At 36.0% G+C, this 16038-nt stretch overlaps 3 protein-coding genes across 4 annotated transcripts in view; 2 read left to right on the top strand and 1 right to left on the bottom strand.

Moving 5' to 3' along the window:
* Positions 1–5005, bottom strand: part of Corn (cornetto) — a 43136-nt gene extending 38131 nt beyond the window's left edge. The window contains exon 1 of the mRNA XM_021329341.3: positions 4829–5005. The gene's annotated coding sequence lies outside the window, so the exon portion shown is untranslated. The remainder of the gene's footprint in view (positions 1–4828) is intronic.
* Positions 5006–6076: 1071 nt separating this feature from the next.
* Positions 6077–10236, top strand: LOC110372604 (uncharacterized). Its single transcript, XM_049839143.2, has 8 exons — positions 6077–6194; positions 6314–6446; positions 6793–6960; positions 7411–7562; positions 8042–8238; positions 8476–8553; positions 8627–8774; positions 9122–10236. Exons 2-8 carry the CDS (start codon positions 6361–6363, stop codon positions 9322–9324), a joined length of 1032 nt encoding a protein of 343 aa, XP_049695100.2. The 5' UTR covers positions 6077–6194; positions 6314–6360; the 3' UTR covers positions 9325–10236.
* Positions 10237–13002: 2766 nt separating this feature from the next.
* Positions 13003–14558, top strand: LOC110372570 (uncharacterized). 2 transcript variants are annotated; one of them, XM_021329369.3, is made up of 3 exons: positions 13003–13632; positions 13848–13880; positions 14101–14558. In XM_021329369.3, exons 1-2 carry the CDS (start codon positions 13148–13150, stop codon positions 13849–13851), a joined length of 489 nt encoding a protein of 162 aa, XP_021185044.3. In that variant the 5' UTR covers positions 13003–13147; the 3' UTR covers positions 13852–13880; positions 14101–14558. The 2 variants fall into 2 exon arrangements, with proteins under 2 accessions (XP_021185044.3, XP_021185043.3); XM_021329368.3 differs by lacking the exon at positions 13848–13880.
* Positions 14559–16038: the final 1480 nt, after the last annotated feature.

Genomic DNA, 16038 nt, shown 5'->3' with positions numbered 1-16038 from the left:
ACACTGATGATACGAAGACACGAAATGCCCGTTCATGCTATGTTTTTGGTGAAAAGTGGCGTGCTGCTCCATTCTATATCGAATTTTAGTTCAAGGCCTCGGTATCATTCATAATCTCTTCATTTCGACTTATCAAGTTGTCATTGTGCTAAAAATATTATCTGCACAAAAGGGAGGATGAGTGTCAAACCAGTTGCTATGCAGAAACTACATGCCTTTATTCGTTTCGAGAGAAGGAAAACAGTTAAAGATAATATCAATATCGTGATTTAAACTTGTGCTCATGTAGAAAGTGCGTCCGTCGTTAAGGCGCCTTTGGGAGTCGAGGAACTCTGTAAACAATCCCAGTTCGCCCACGCCCATACCGCCTGAATTGTAATCAAGCCTAATTTAGGAACAATGGAACATTTTTATACAGTTATAAGATAAATAATATTTGAATAGCTTCCTAGAAGAAATTGCACTTTTGTGTTAAGTTTCTGTATTTGCCAAGTTGACTGAGTGCTTTGAACTCGAGGCCTCGTAGTGTCAGATATAAATCCTCTTTGGTCTAGAATGCGGCGTCCATGACTGACGACCTCGAAATTGGCTGCGCTTCGTCAATGTAGGCAAACGTGGCGAATGGCGAGAGGTTAAATGGAAACATGAATAGCTGACGTCAGCGATGTCTTGTTCCAAAGGAGCATTTAAAGTTGTTATGTGTGCAACACGATACTACCGATACTACTGCAATAAACGCACACCGACTCTGGTTATTGTCCATCCAATATTGAAACACGTAAAATGAAACTGGTTCCTATGCTTGTACTTGGAAAACTATCTTTGTTCTCTACACATTATCATTTAAAGCTCCTGCAAGTTATTGCACAGCATGGTAATCTTGTTTTGAGTGCACAAGTTTGTACCAAAATATTTTGCTAGCAAATTGCGTTGCCCGTTGATGGCTGCAGCGATGTAACATCTAGCGTCTCACCGCTAATGTTGCATGTAATTGCTTGGAGGCGACATGCTCACACATTTTGCTTGCGACATCCATCCCGAGGCTTGGAAACATCTATAATTTAGTACTACACGAATCCCAGTAAATATTAATGTACCGCGAGCAAGTTATAGACCCACAGTCGAAGCTTTTATTGAGCTGATAGAGTCATCAATCTCGAAACTATCCGCTTTCTCGAACTGGGTAAATTATGCTTGCATTTGCCAATGGGCTCATTCACAGCTTTTCTACGTGACAAAGTATGTTAATAGTACTAGTGACCCATTTTCTGGCTATCTTGCCAGATTATGCTATTCAAATATAACGGCCCACTTACATTTTAGACAAAAAATACTCGTTAGTTCTTTGATTAAAGTGCCAGATGGCAGATACAGATGTTGGGGACTCAATAGCCTAAATACATGTTAATGACTTATTGTAATGTTCCCTTTTCTCAATTTTGCCTCGTTCTCCATCGAAAAGGATTGTGAAGAACTTATTGATCACTAAGATCAATGAAAAAACTTTTCCTTATACAATTATAGAAGACCTTGACAATTATTGCAAACTGCCGATGACTGGCTGATGAGAAAACAAAAGAATCGCAACCAAAACAGTCATGGATGGCCAGCGCAGTGATTAGAGCAACGTTGAGAAAATAACACTTACTAAATTCGACCTACTTATTGGGATACCTATTTAGTGTACTTTGTACTTTTTCAAATATTGGCTGTACTTATAGATATAGACATAGCTATTGGAAATAATGAATACTTCCTGTTAACTAGAGATGATTATCGCGTTTGCATTTCTATTCAAGCAATGATAAATAGCTGTTCTGGGGCCCGATTCTCCTAATTTTACTTAAGCGACCTTCGATTGACGTTCGACTCGATTCGACTGAGATCCAATCCCGACTCGATTACGATTGAAGCGTATGTGGCATTCCGCTATTTTTTCTTTGAAATTAACGTTTTTATCCTTTTCTGTCATTCAATAATGAATCATTTTGTCTGCAAATGATTTACGATTGCAAAATGATTGTACAGCAAACTACCGTATAGACCAAAATCATCAAAATAGCAGACCAATCGCACACCAATCAAATGTCAATCGAATAAGTTTGGTCTTTTAATAGTAGCAGAATGTCGATATGGTTAAAACTGCTATTACGATCATATTGCGATTCGATTTCTATTCGATTTTGACATTATTAACTTAGGAGAATCGGGGCCCTGGGCTAATAACCGACATGCTTTTAAAAATTGTGATATCAGCTTGCGTAGTTGAATTAGGTAGTTCCTGTCTGGAGCCTACCTTGCTAGCCAACTGAGAACATTACAAAACAGAAGATTGGCGTCTCTTTTTTGACTTCTTTTTAATGGAGCATTCAACATTATCGTGTATCCAAATGACGAATGGATACACATCACGAATTTAATAGGTCTTCAATCTTAGAATTGCTAAGATTATTATTAAATGCGAAATCTCTTAGCAGCGAGTAAGTACCAAGTACTCAATAAACATTTCGAGAAAACGAAAGACAGATGCGGATAATTAACTGCGACCATTCACTTTGGAGTGACAAAAGAAGAATGTATTCTAAGAACACTCAATAAATTACGACAATACCTAAGTACGACTACGTATTTGAAGTGGTGTATAAGCCCAAATGCTGTTTTACGATGACATCCTGAATTGTTATGAGATTTTCTGGGAGATGTTAACTTAAGCACACCGGGAAGCGCAATAAAAGTCAATTATAAGTTAGTCGTAAACGGACTATTTCTAAACAAGTGTGAACTAAATATCTGTGTATGTAACGAATAAATTTTCGCAGTTAATAGCTCAATTAATAGCGAAGTTCGGGCAGTTGTCGGCGCTGCGTCGGTTCACATTTCAGCACGACCGTTATGGACGAAATACGTTATATTGCCGCCGAAAATACGCGCGTTGCGTCACTGCACTAACTATCGCCCTTAATCACGCACGCCACGGAACACATGAAATACACATTCAAACTTATCATTTCTGAAACTCGCTCGGTAATAGTAGTTTGCATTGTTTTTATTACTTCCCAGTTAGCACAGATGGTAATGGGAGCACATTTGTGGAGATCAGATAAAGTTGCTTTATTCTCCTTATATGTAATATCATTCAGGTGTGTTTAACATGTTATGGGAACTTCTGGATTGTTCTATTAGCCTCTATTGCGTCTACAAGTAACTGCCATAGAAAAGGCGGAAAGGCGGTCTCGTATCATACTTTAAATCAGCTTCTGAAGTTGGGATGAGCGCCGATCCACATATCTTATTTCTTGAGATTGCTTTGAATAATAAATAAATTTTAAAGCTTTAATTAAATTAATACGAATTGAAAAGTCATTTTTGTTTCAAAGTAGGTATAACTTTGAGCTTCCTAAAATAAATATTGGAAGGTGATGCTAACATTTGTCACAAAATTATATTTACTGGAATTGTTATCACATCCGGATGTTTTCAGCACTAGCGCATGTTTGATAAGTTTATTAACACCTCCCCATCATCAATATTGAGCGAGTAGTTTAAGTTACTGATGTTAATTTCAGTATTACACAATAGTGAAACAAGAGGAATAACTATTTCTTCACATTGACAATTAAATTACTTCCCATAAGTAATGAGAAAATTACATTGTATTGTAATCTTGTAATCTGGTTGTTTGTGTGGTCGAACATATGTTAGAAACTACTGGTTAAAAAAAAACATTTATCGTAAAAACCATTAGTTATAAAATAATCCCCATAGGGTAACACGTTAATGAAGGAAAGTCAAGGATTGTTTTGAATATGGTTGTGTAAAACAGTGCCTAAGAAGTCTTTGGCAAAACCACAGGTAGAAGCTTTCACAGGGATATATTTACGTGTACAATGTTTCAAAGGACACAAGAAAACCATCACCAGTGGAAAAGGAGTCAAAGGTTCTACATATGGTCAATTATATTTATTATTGAATTTGCAAATACAGTAGATATTGTAAATGATGCATGAATGAACATTGCCCTATGGAATAATGACACACCTGTATAAATATATAATAATTGCCTTCTTTCAAATGACCTAAAACTGAAATATTTTTTCATACTAGGGAAGTTGTTTGGTTATTAGTATGGGTAGGTATACTAGATTGTGGAATTAGAGGCCATCAGAAAAATGTCTTTCTGACGATCCTGTTGAATTTTTATTATTTAATTCTCTATCACAATTTACAATTTACTGAAAGCAATTGGTGTCGAAGTGAACTGCAATTATATTGTTAGCATCCAATTACAGGAAATAACAACCAATACTGAGTGACTAATGTTAATTGTTTAAATGTAGCTTTATAACACTAATTATATTTACTTACAATTATTGAATTGTAATGAATCATGGTAAATAAACAGTTTGTAAATTGTTTGATATATGGATGAAATTGTATGGTATGGTAAACTGAAATAAATGATTTGCATCTGCTTAGTTTGATATTGTATTAATCTACTACAATTTATAATTTAAAATCTTGTTCAATATGTGGTTTTATTTTCTAATTTCTCAATTCATAAATTAATTTAGAGTCATTCAAAAAATAAAGCAAAATTAGAAAGGTTTCAGGAGGTAGGTATTGATTTTTTGCATTGTTCAATTTCTATTAAAAAGTTGTGGTGATGACATGTACCCAGATATATAATCAGTTTATATTATTATGAATTAAAACTTAATTTAGATTTGGTTCTTATGGATACATCTCAGTTCGGTAAATCGAAATAATCACGATCAATGTAAGTCCGACAAGTTGACAGAAAATTATCATGCTATAAGAAAATACTTACATGGTACATGTAGATTTGCAAACCCTTCACTTTAGTTCAATGTTTGATAACAATTTAACACAATTTATTACAAAATTTTGTATCCAAACATGTGTAAATTATAACCGAAGCAAAAGCAACATGACACTAACTTTGACATTAAAATACAACAAAACGCGGCGCGGGCGGGCGGTACTATTTACGAAACTAGACGCATCTCAGGGTTGTCAGTGTATAATTTTCATTTTATAAGGAGATGGCCAAATCATAGAAAAAAAACCCAGAATCGACGACAATGAAATGGTTACCAATAGGTTCCTTATGATAGACCTTTGATGGTGCCAAAAAATCCAGCCTGAAATCCATGGGGCATAGGAGCTATTTCATATTATCGCAAAAATAGGTTATGTTGAATTTATGTTTATTTTAAAGATTATTAACATCAAGGCACATAAAAAAGCAAAGTAAACTAACATTATACAAGCCAATAGTAATAACTCCATAGTTTCAGAGTTGGCCTGGTGATTAAAAGGTCTTGTATTTCCCCACTCCAGATACGATTAAGCGACCTTACCTACTTGAAGAGGTTTCGCAGTTATATGCAACCTTCACAACTGGCTATGAAACGTTTTTTCAGAAATTGTCTTTGAAAATCGCGCCATGTGACATTGTCAAATATAACAAATAACCATCAAATAACCACAAATAACTTAGCAATGCAAAACGGCCCAATCACGAGTCTGCATTCAATTTCTTATGAACATCAAACAGTAAAAGTAAACTTTTTTGTGAACTAAAATCTTGGTCGAAAAAACGTTGTAAAAAGAGAACCCCATGGTTTTTGGATGATTTGAAATACTTTTTAAAATCCACAAATTATACTGAATCCAATCATACATATGAAGTTCCTATCGACTCTGGGTGTTTTTTTGGCCATCTCCTTTATTTGCAGTGCAGTGTATTGAATACCGAGAAGAGAACTTTTTATTTATGTATGTCTTTTAAATGTCTATTCATAAAAAAGGATCCTTCAGACAAATCCTTTACCACCAAAGCTAAATGCATGTGGGACCGCAAAAAGTTATAGAGTTAAACGTTTGCAATATGTATTCAACATTCAACATATAGTAATAATGTACTCTGTGGATCATATGTTTTTTCAGTGGCAATGTGATAGCACAAGTTTTGAAGTTTGTCCAAAATCGAATAAATATTACGAAAGACTAGGCAGTATGGTCGAAAGATTTTAGCCTGCCCTATGGGCAAAAAGAAAAAAAAAATTCCAAAATTGTCAATGTCAAAATGACACTGGGATAGACCTGATTATTTTTACAAAAATATTTTAATAATTGAAAATATTAATATTTCAATACTTAACATAAATAATGTAAGCGCAACAAAATCTTTTACTTTAATTCTACAGGATAAAACTAGAGTTACTAGAAAGAATATAGTGAAATAAAGTTCTTTACATTTTGAAGATCTACAGTTTTGTTTTCGTTGCAGATGCGGGTAAAATAAGTGATGATAGCAGTCAATAAACAAACATTACAATGATGGAAGCAGATTCCACCACATACGACTGCAATGCGAAAACAGAAGTAACTGAGCCAACGTTGCCATTTAATACATGTCCTGAGTAAGGAACCTATTTACTAAAGAAACAGAAATTAGAAAGTATTTTGTTACACAGCATCAAAAAATCGAAGAATAGGTTTTCAGAACTCTTGGCCAATACTACATTGCTCTGAGATCAGATTTTTGTTACTCAACTTGGATATAAACAACTTTATTACTCATTTTCAATGTAATCATTTTTTAAAAGAAAACTCACACATATTTTGATGGTGAAATTAGCCTATGGAAGAGCTTCTGGTCTTGACACAAGTCATTAACAACCATACTTATCAAGTTTCTAATACTTTTTTTTATTATGACAAATTATTTTTAAAAATTACTAATAATATTTCAATTTACAATTGCAGTAACCTGCAGCTGTACAAGGAGTTAACAATCAGCCATGGTGACCTGAGACTGGAGTGTCAGCTTGTAGAGAGACTGCAAGCATTTGGACTGCTCCCCAAAACCATCAAGTGCCCCTCGGACAAACCTGATTGTAAAGTTGTGTGTAGGACAGCTAGAGTTATAGACAGGTGATCTATTTGTATGGAATTTTATACATGGGTTATAATATTCTTCTTATGTAGTGTAAATTATACATATGTATATTATGTCTCTCTCTGGTCATGTTGGATTGCCGTCCCATCGGGTTATGAGAGTGATGGAGTAGGGAGTGCACCTGTGTCTGCACAAATGCTCATGCACTATAATATGTCCTGCGCAGCTCCCTGATCTCTATAAAAATGAGAACAGCCGCCGTGGCCGAAATTGGCAGTGGATGCCATTGTGCAAGTTTAATGTACACGTGTATATTACAGTTGAAATATGAAGTAAATGTCATTATTACTCAGATGTCTTATGTGGTCAAAACTGATTTCAAGTAAAAAGACAGTAAAAACTTTTCCCAAACTGAAGCAATACTTATATGTATGTCAACAAACTGCAGCCATGTGTCTAAACAACATTCAATTTCCATATTCCAGGGTGCAGTGGATATGCGAGGGCTGCAGCAAGAGGCTTCCGATAAGAGCTGGCTCCTTCTTCTTCCGTCTCCAGTGCTCCATACTACAAACTGTACAGATGATATTCGCATGGAGTGAAGATGCCGATGTGGAGGTTGCAGCAGCACATTTTGGTATGAAACTAGTATATTTGGCTACACTTAACAAATATTTGATGGGGTAAAACTTAGTACCACACTAAGATTATGATAGGAATAATTTATCTACTGTAAGTTTAACTTTTGAAGTCCACAGCTTTTAAGGACGGTTTTAATCACCAAAATTAAAAATATGTCCTTATTGAGATTCTTTAGATCATCTTGAAGTTCTTGCTTGCTTGTATAATACTTTCTAAATGCTTGCATTATTAATAATATTAATTTTAATGATTTTCCATGCTAACAATTTCAAGACTGAGGTAAGTTGATTAGATGTTGTGATGTATGGTGACTATTTCTATGTTTTTTTTCTAAATATTTTTAAATAATCTAGATTCACAGGGTGCAACTGTAAGTCCTAATTCTAAGTTCCAGAATCGTTATAGCATTTAACCCAATTTAAATGTATTTGGATAAAATGAAATGAAATAAATTCAATTCATATTACATTCTAGGTGTTAAACCAAGAGTAGCAACTCTGATCTACGACAGACTAGATGAGCTTGCAATAAAGGAACAAAGTAAGAAGAAGCTGGGTGGAGAGAACAGTGTGGTGCTTGCAGAGTTGTACCCTGACTGCGTGAACCGGTTGTCACCGGATACAACTGACCAGCCACATGTGCATAGAATATTGATGCTTGCTGATACTAATGTGAGTTACTATAAGTGCACCTGTTTTGTCAATGCTATAATTATTATGCTTAGGCTTTTAACTGGCTTAACAAAGTAAGAGTTGATCATTATTAGGTAATAAACTTTGATGACATAGCATTGACAGAATATCTTTACAGTCGTGAATCATAGAAGATTTTTAACAGTAAATTGGAAGTCATATTATTATGTCAGTATTCTTCATGTTTCAAAGCTACTTACTACATCTCTTTTGCAGCATATTCCAACTTCATACTGGCTGCATGTCATGAAAGATGATAAAAAAAAGACTGCAAATGGAAACCCTGATACTCAGGTAAGGATTTCTTATACAAGATTTTAGACCTATTGTATTGTAATTTTTTCTTAAATGTTATACCTGCTTTCAGGCATTAACATTAGAAGTGGAAGAAGTAATCCGGAAGGTGGTGATACCGAACTCCTTGGTGGTGACGGGAACTAACGTGCCTCCTATCGAAGGCGGCTCCTCCATACAGCAGTTGTTGTCGCATTGCGATGCAGATATGCAACACTTTTGTAAGTAGAAATACGACACTTTTGTAAGTAGAAATACAACACTTTTGTTAGCAGAAATACAGTACAGCTTTACTTTTTTTAGGTGAAAGAGAAACAACTAAGGTCATTTTCACTCTTGGCCAAGGTAACCTAACGGTCCATAGCACGTCAAGTTTGTAGGTCCTATCTTGTCTCAGTTGTTATTGGTAGTCGAAACATTGGTTCTCAGCTGTATCTTACCTACTCAGGTTATGGTTGTTACCAATATTATATCTATCCTTTATTCCAACTTAGGAAGCTGGTGAAGTAATTGTCGTAAGTTACTCCTAAAGAGGTACATATCTTTATATTATATTTCTTTCTTCCAGTGAGTTCCCGCATCTGGCGGCAAGCAATAACGCTGAGCCTCGCGTCACGCTCGGTGTGCGGCGACGGCCTGGCCGCAGCACCCTGCGGCGCCGCCGCACAGCGCTACCTCACCGCCGCATTGTATCGCGTCACGCAGCACCGCGACTTCTTCAGTCACGTGCTTCAAGCCATCGCGGAAGAGTACACTGATAAATGTGATTGATGTCCTTGTAGTATAAATGTCGAATGTACCCAATGTTTGTGAGATGCAAACTCGAAGAATTGTTGAAGGGTTTAAAAAAATACGCACAATGTAGGTAGGGTGTGACTGTCTTGTGCCGGGTCTAGATTTGGTGTGCATGTGTGTTAAATGAAACGCACCTAGAACGGAATTTGGCCTATGTGAGGAAATCAAAGGGGGAGGCCTATGTTCAGCAGTGGACGTCCTATGGCTGAGATGATGATGATGATGATGATGATGAGGCAATACATAGTATTTGTTTTTATAATTAGAGTTTTAAGAATTCATCAGCGATGACTGTAACATTATGTTTTTCACTGTCTTAAGTTATATGTGTGTTTGATTATGTTGATATTATGTGTTATTCAAATTACGTTTTTATGGATCATATTGTAATGGAGTTAAGTACTGTTTTTATTGCTGTTGTGTTTCTGTTTCGTGATAAAATATGGGACATGAATAGTCGTCCAGGCCTTAGCTAGATGATTCCAATAGGCGCATCGTCATCGCATCAATTCCAGGTGATTGATTAAAGTGTCAAATTATGAGAGTATTCTGTATTGTCTATAAATACACCTCATATTCATTCATATTCAAAACCGTGAATATTGTCGTGGATTTTAAACATAGAGTCTATTATACTCGTGTTAAGATATTACGATAGGATTAAGTTAGAAATAAGTATTTGATAAAAATGCCTTATTAATTTAATGTCTTCCTAAGTAAGTGCCTTATTGTAATTACATTACTTATATGAAACAGTGAGTGAAATTATTATAATGTTACTGTTGAATTTGACACAAAATACTGAAAATATTTTTGTAAAATTTATGTCATAAATCGTTTCAGTTCGGGTGTTGGGGCTTGTGACATCAAAATGTTTGATTTTTTTTTTAATAAAAATTGGCTATATCGTCATCGTTATGAGAAAATAAAAATACAAGTCAGGTCTTGTAGCGTAAAAATATATTTTAGTTAGTTATAGTTATATAATATAGTACAACGCGCCGTCAGTGATTATTATTTAATGTTGATATTATCTTTGTGATCATGTTTTGTTTTTATTTTAACTGCAATTGTTTTTTTTTCTTTTTGTAATTTGAACCATAAACTGGTCTTCCCTTAAAATTATGTTTGAAATAAAAATGTTTTAAGTATCATTCATTGTTTTATTTTGATTTTATAAAAAAATATTTATTTGAAAACACGCTTTTTTGAATGCACGCTCATCGTGATCAAACTTCACAACACTACTTATCCAACCAGTCCAAACACAATATACAATGCACAGCATACAATGTTCCATCATGAAGTTTCAGTCCATATCTTCCGGCTCCAACAACATATCAGTTGGACTGTACCATACTATTTATTTTATTGTCATCACAACTAAATACCACTGTCAATTTTCATGACGTTACGATTCTTGGAATATGGTTAAATTATCAACCCTAGGTTTCGTTACATAGTTACATGCAGGTCGACTTATTGAAATACGGAACTAAAAAAGAAAAAGCCTTTCTTATCTGCCATCCTAACAGGTTCAAGTATTTTTTAATCCGCCTGATTTTGAAAACCTTATAAACAAATGAATGTGAAAATCGAACCGAGACTGCGTTCACTATAGCCTTAAACCGTAGGACCTACATGTGTTATGAACTGTTAATCCGATGGGTGTTTAATAAGAAGGTAAGCCGTAAGCGGATTGGCAACTGAACCGCAGTACCGTTGCTCGTCGCTTCCTGTTATCTGAGAAAACTGGAGGATTTGCATGGGAATGTAACGGTCCAACATATATTTATATTGCACCTACAATCCTGGGTAATTGAGTGCACTCAACTATAGAAAGAATGATTGGTGAGTTTCCTTGCCGATGAAAACATACCTAATTCTGTCTATTGGTACACCAAACAGAAATTATTTTGCCTTAATCTTGAGAACTTCTAACACCAAAAATAGTATGACGAACCAAAACTACCTAAGCCCAAACTGTGACTATGTACCTACCCTTTTCAAACATACCTTAACGACGAGTTTAGACAATGGTGTTTTAACTTATCTAGAATCAGGAAATCACTATCTCAACGACTCGTCCAACGTATTAAAACTACTAGAAAGACTGTAAACGGACATAAAATCGAACTAGGTGTGGTAGAAAGTACGCCAGACCTGTTTGTGAAGAGCTAACAGTTTCTAGCTCTTGTCTAGAAATCTACCGGGTCGTTAAATGTGGGCAAAGTCGATATCATTTCTGTTAAACGCTTTTCAATTTGTAGCAAGCTATCAACGGTGTTCAATTGTTCATTCTACAAATTGGTTGTGAATGTGAGAGGTAATCGAACATAAGAAGAAGAACTATTTATTGGACTATACTTAGGGACTACTGTTAGTTAGGACTTACTTTTAGGTACTTCAGTAGAAAACAGATGTGAACGTCGTATCACCTAGGAGATGTACCTATGTGCAGCAAATAGGACATACAATGTAGAGCTTTCAACATGTTCTGTTGGCCAATAAGTATCGGGTAAATCCTAAGCTCGATGGAAACCTAACTTATTTAACCTGCTTGTAGGTAAATGGCGAATTAAGTCCTTAGGTGCCTTATTGTTAACTCATTAGACATCTTAAGTAAGTACCTTATGCAGTACCAACAACAAGAGCAGAGTTTTTATTAAGTTGAATGAACTTTGATTTACCTTTCGGGGGGTGTGACTAAACTTAAAAAGGTAGTTGAGTTGACCTGTCATACCAATTTCTACTTCAGCAAAATCAAATAATAATTGAAGAAAAGGGCAAATAAAGTAAAATGCTACAATTTTACCGTTTATCGGCGATGCGATGGTGCAAGTAGGTGGTAGATACAGTTAGTTGAAAGCTGTCCGCGACCCATCAACGACAGGTTGTTTTACCGCACCCGATCTGTGCCACCGAATCTCCATTAACTTGATATTAATTGATATTTACAAAAAACTTCAGCTGAACTACTTTTAAACGAGGAAGTATGAATATTTGGTAAAAGCTCTCTATTGACTGATCAAAGCTTTTGTTTGCTTTATCGCGGTGAATCAAGATTAAAGGGATAATTAATCCTCCCGTTAGCTATAAGACCGGTGCGGTCTAGACTACACTAAACTAGACTACCTACAGTTAATATCACAGGCACAAATTAGGCGTGGGTACATAATATCTACATATTGCTCTGGAGAAGAAAGCTTTTTTAATTCATACCAAGTTAGGTAATTGCATTCGCAACTAAATCCAATTCCACGCTTTTCGAATGTCGTTCATTTGCAATGTCTCAATATAGCCTCAAAACTTGATTTAAATAAATAGGTCTCACAACTTAGTGCAAATAAGTTTTGGTGACGTATGTGAAGATGAATTAGTAATAACCGTTTTATGTTATTCCAAAGGTTACTGGGTTATTGGGCTGAGTCGACGACCTCTTAATTATTTATCTAACATACCTAATGTTCTAAAAATATAATGATAATGTAAACACAACATTATCGCTTTTATCGGGATTACATGGAGGCTTACTTACGAACATTAATTATTGTAATGAGCATTCGTTGTAAATTACAGGCTGTTTTAACATAACGGATGATACCTGTATACCTGTATTTATTACACAATTCTGTTGTGTTAATACCAGTTTAACTACGACGGGTCGCGCGGTTAGTCGGAGCCGCGTCTGGCTGTACCGCTATCTGGGCAAATAAATAAAAGATGCAGCGGAGAATGGATACATAGCGGGTCCTACAGCCGCAACCGAAGTTCAGTGCGCCCACAGACAGCTTCCGCGATGGTCAACTACAGACGAGTGGTGTGCGAGGTGGCGCTGCTGGCCAGCGTGCTGATGCTGGCGAGCTCGGCGCCCACGCCGGACTGCGGCAACAACCACTACGACCAGCGGCAGAACGGCTCCGAGAACTACAGGCTCAGCATCGATGGCGTGGTCATCGCTGTTGCGCCCGCCGAGTCCCTACTGTCCGCTCTGGGGGACATGGACGATTTCCTGGATCTGGCCCTGGACGATTTCAATGAATCCAAGCCCAAGCCTCCTCAAGAGTCGTCGCCGTCGGTGCCCGCGATCCAGGTGGTGTCACTGCCGACGCCCGATGAGAAGCCGCAGCAGGTGAAGCCGGTGGAGAAACCTGACGACGCGAAACCTGAGGAGCCAGCCAAGCCAGCGGAGAAGGCTTCCCCACTGAGTGACGTCAGCCTGGGCAACGAGACGAAGAGCCAGAAGAAGGACGCTTCCTTGAGGAAACAAGAAAAAGCACAAAGGTAAAAACTCTATACGATTTCATATTTATGACAGTTTTCTCTACACCCAGTAATTATTATCGCAAATGAACACCAAATTACTTTTCATAAACTTAACTGAATCCGAATCCAAACTTAGTTTCTAAGTTACAAAATTTTAGTTGTGCATGATTCATTTAAAAATTACGGGAAATTAAAAAATGTGATCCTACCTATGTTTTTCTTTTTATTCCCAGATAATCGCGAAAATAGCTTAAATAGCCTATCAGGTAAGAATCATGCAAAACTATGAAACAATCATTTATATTGGCCACATACCATTAATAACTCTGAATTAACGTAAAAGCGATCATACTGTTCAATTTGTAAAATGTTAATTTAATTTGTTTATATGTAGTAAGTCTTTCAATGAACTAAACTTCGATCTCTTTATAACAAATGCCTATTTTTAATTCTGGTAAATAATAATACCATGTTTTTCTTTCACAGACTGAAACATCGCCTGGCGAATTTCCTGATGCCACTGCTGAGAAAAACCCGCCAACATTAGAGAGATATCAAATGTGATCAATTAACAATTAATCGATAGTTTTGTCACTAATGCCCCTTTCCTATACAAGGATTGAATAGTTCTCGATATCTACGATCTCTTAAACTAAAGCAAAGGTTTTAAAATATCTCGTAAACATAAGTAGCTTGTTGGCTAAACAAGGCCCATTATGGGTCAGAAATTATTATTGTAAGAGTATAGGAATCGGGCGTTCAAAGTTTCAATTAATCTTCAAATTATGTAAGTTAATTTATTATATTGTACTGACTATACTGTGCTAAGACATAGCCATGGAAAGATGCATTTATTTTAGATTGTAAGTTAAATATATAGGTACGTAAGTGTGTACATTGTTTCGTTGAAAATAAATAAAATAATTCTTATTGAAAAATCCTAACTCTTTGTTTTTTTGAAAACCCAATCGTTCAAGTACTTATGTGGAAATTATGACATTAAGTAATCCCCTCGGGATGTTGTGGATGAAAGTATCTACAAGAAACAGAGAGGTAGGTACCTACCCAGTAGAAAATAAATAAACCATGTATTTTTTGAAACCATCTTCGTGACTTGGAGATAGTACCTACCTAATATGTTTTTGGAATGTTAAAATTCTATCACTAGTTAGCAGTCTACTTCGTCTACTTACACAGGATAATTTGTACGCAGATTAAACTTAAATCTCTTAAATCTCAAGTCTTAAAATATCTCAAAATCTTAAACTTAAGTCTCTTAAATCTTATTTAATTAGTAAAATTTATTCACACAAAAGACAGTTTTTGTGTATTCCTTCTCCAACAGTGAACATAGATAGAGCCAAGTCTTAACTTGATCATTCAAGTTTAACTGCCTGATATATTATTTATCAGTAACTAGTATTTATGAGTAATCGAACTTTGAACCGTAGAATGATCAATCAATTGGCATTTCTTAGAAATAAGATAATGTTACAATAGATCTACTTAAAACAGTCAAGAGTATGAACAGTGAACACGCGTGTATCGTACAAAATGACTAGACGAAGTTATAGAGTGTTATTTTTACAACTATTAATTCTTTATTCAGATAAAAAGATCCAATGTCTTAGTATTTACCTGATTTACCTCGCTGCAGTAAAGATGCGATGATTTTTTTGCGCATGGCCTCATGAAAGGTCCCGGTTCGATTCTGCACAAACATTTCTGAAGCCCAAAAGCATAAAGAATGTAAACGAAGTCTTTCTGATCTTCCCTAAACTGATGGAGGTGGTTGAAATCCCATAGATATCTTGGATCTTGGAAGTAAGAAGATATTATTATATACCCATTTTTGATAACCGTATCTAGTTCCTGATTTTATACATAGTGACAAAGGGTTCAGTTTTGACTTCTGATTCTGTGTCAAGTAACTGCTATGAACTCGTATACTGTACTCGTATGGTATAAATTTATGTTTTAACACTGCGTAGTATTATTTACAGCAACATAAAACTCGGAGATATTAGACATCCCCCAAACATGGTGCGTTGCAAAAGCTTTCATATCGTACGTGGAAATATTAAACTGCTATAACATAGCCGTACTTTTGAGTAAAAACAAGACAATTTAAGAGCGCAAACATTTCGTTGCTGCGAAAATAACGGAACAATGCCGAAGGACTCAAGTAGGTAGGTAGGTACCTAAGTATTTGCATCCTGCGTCGTAATGTTTGGTCAGTTGTGCGCAGTTGTAGCTCGCGCTGAGCTGAGATCCTATCTGTGCGGAGCGTGCAGGCGAAACTCGGTTATCGTATCGATGACCCGCGGTCACTGTCACACGCTAAGCCCCGCGGCTCCACAACACGCCACGGCACGGCATTCACTACTTTCCACTTTGTTTTGGCGGATGTGTATCACAGACTCG

The sequence above is a fragment of the Helicoverpa armigera genome, chromosome 9 (genome assembly GCF_030705265.1).
Source record: "Helicoverpa armigera isolate CAAS_96S chromosome 9, ASM3070526v1, whole genome shotgun sequence".
Lineage (NCBI taxonomy): Eukaryota > Metazoa > Arthropoda > Insecta > Lepidoptera > Noctuidae > Helicoverpa > Helicoverpa armigera.
Note: the sequence above shows the minus strand (reverse complement) of the source record. Positions and strands in the feature narration are given on the sequence as shown.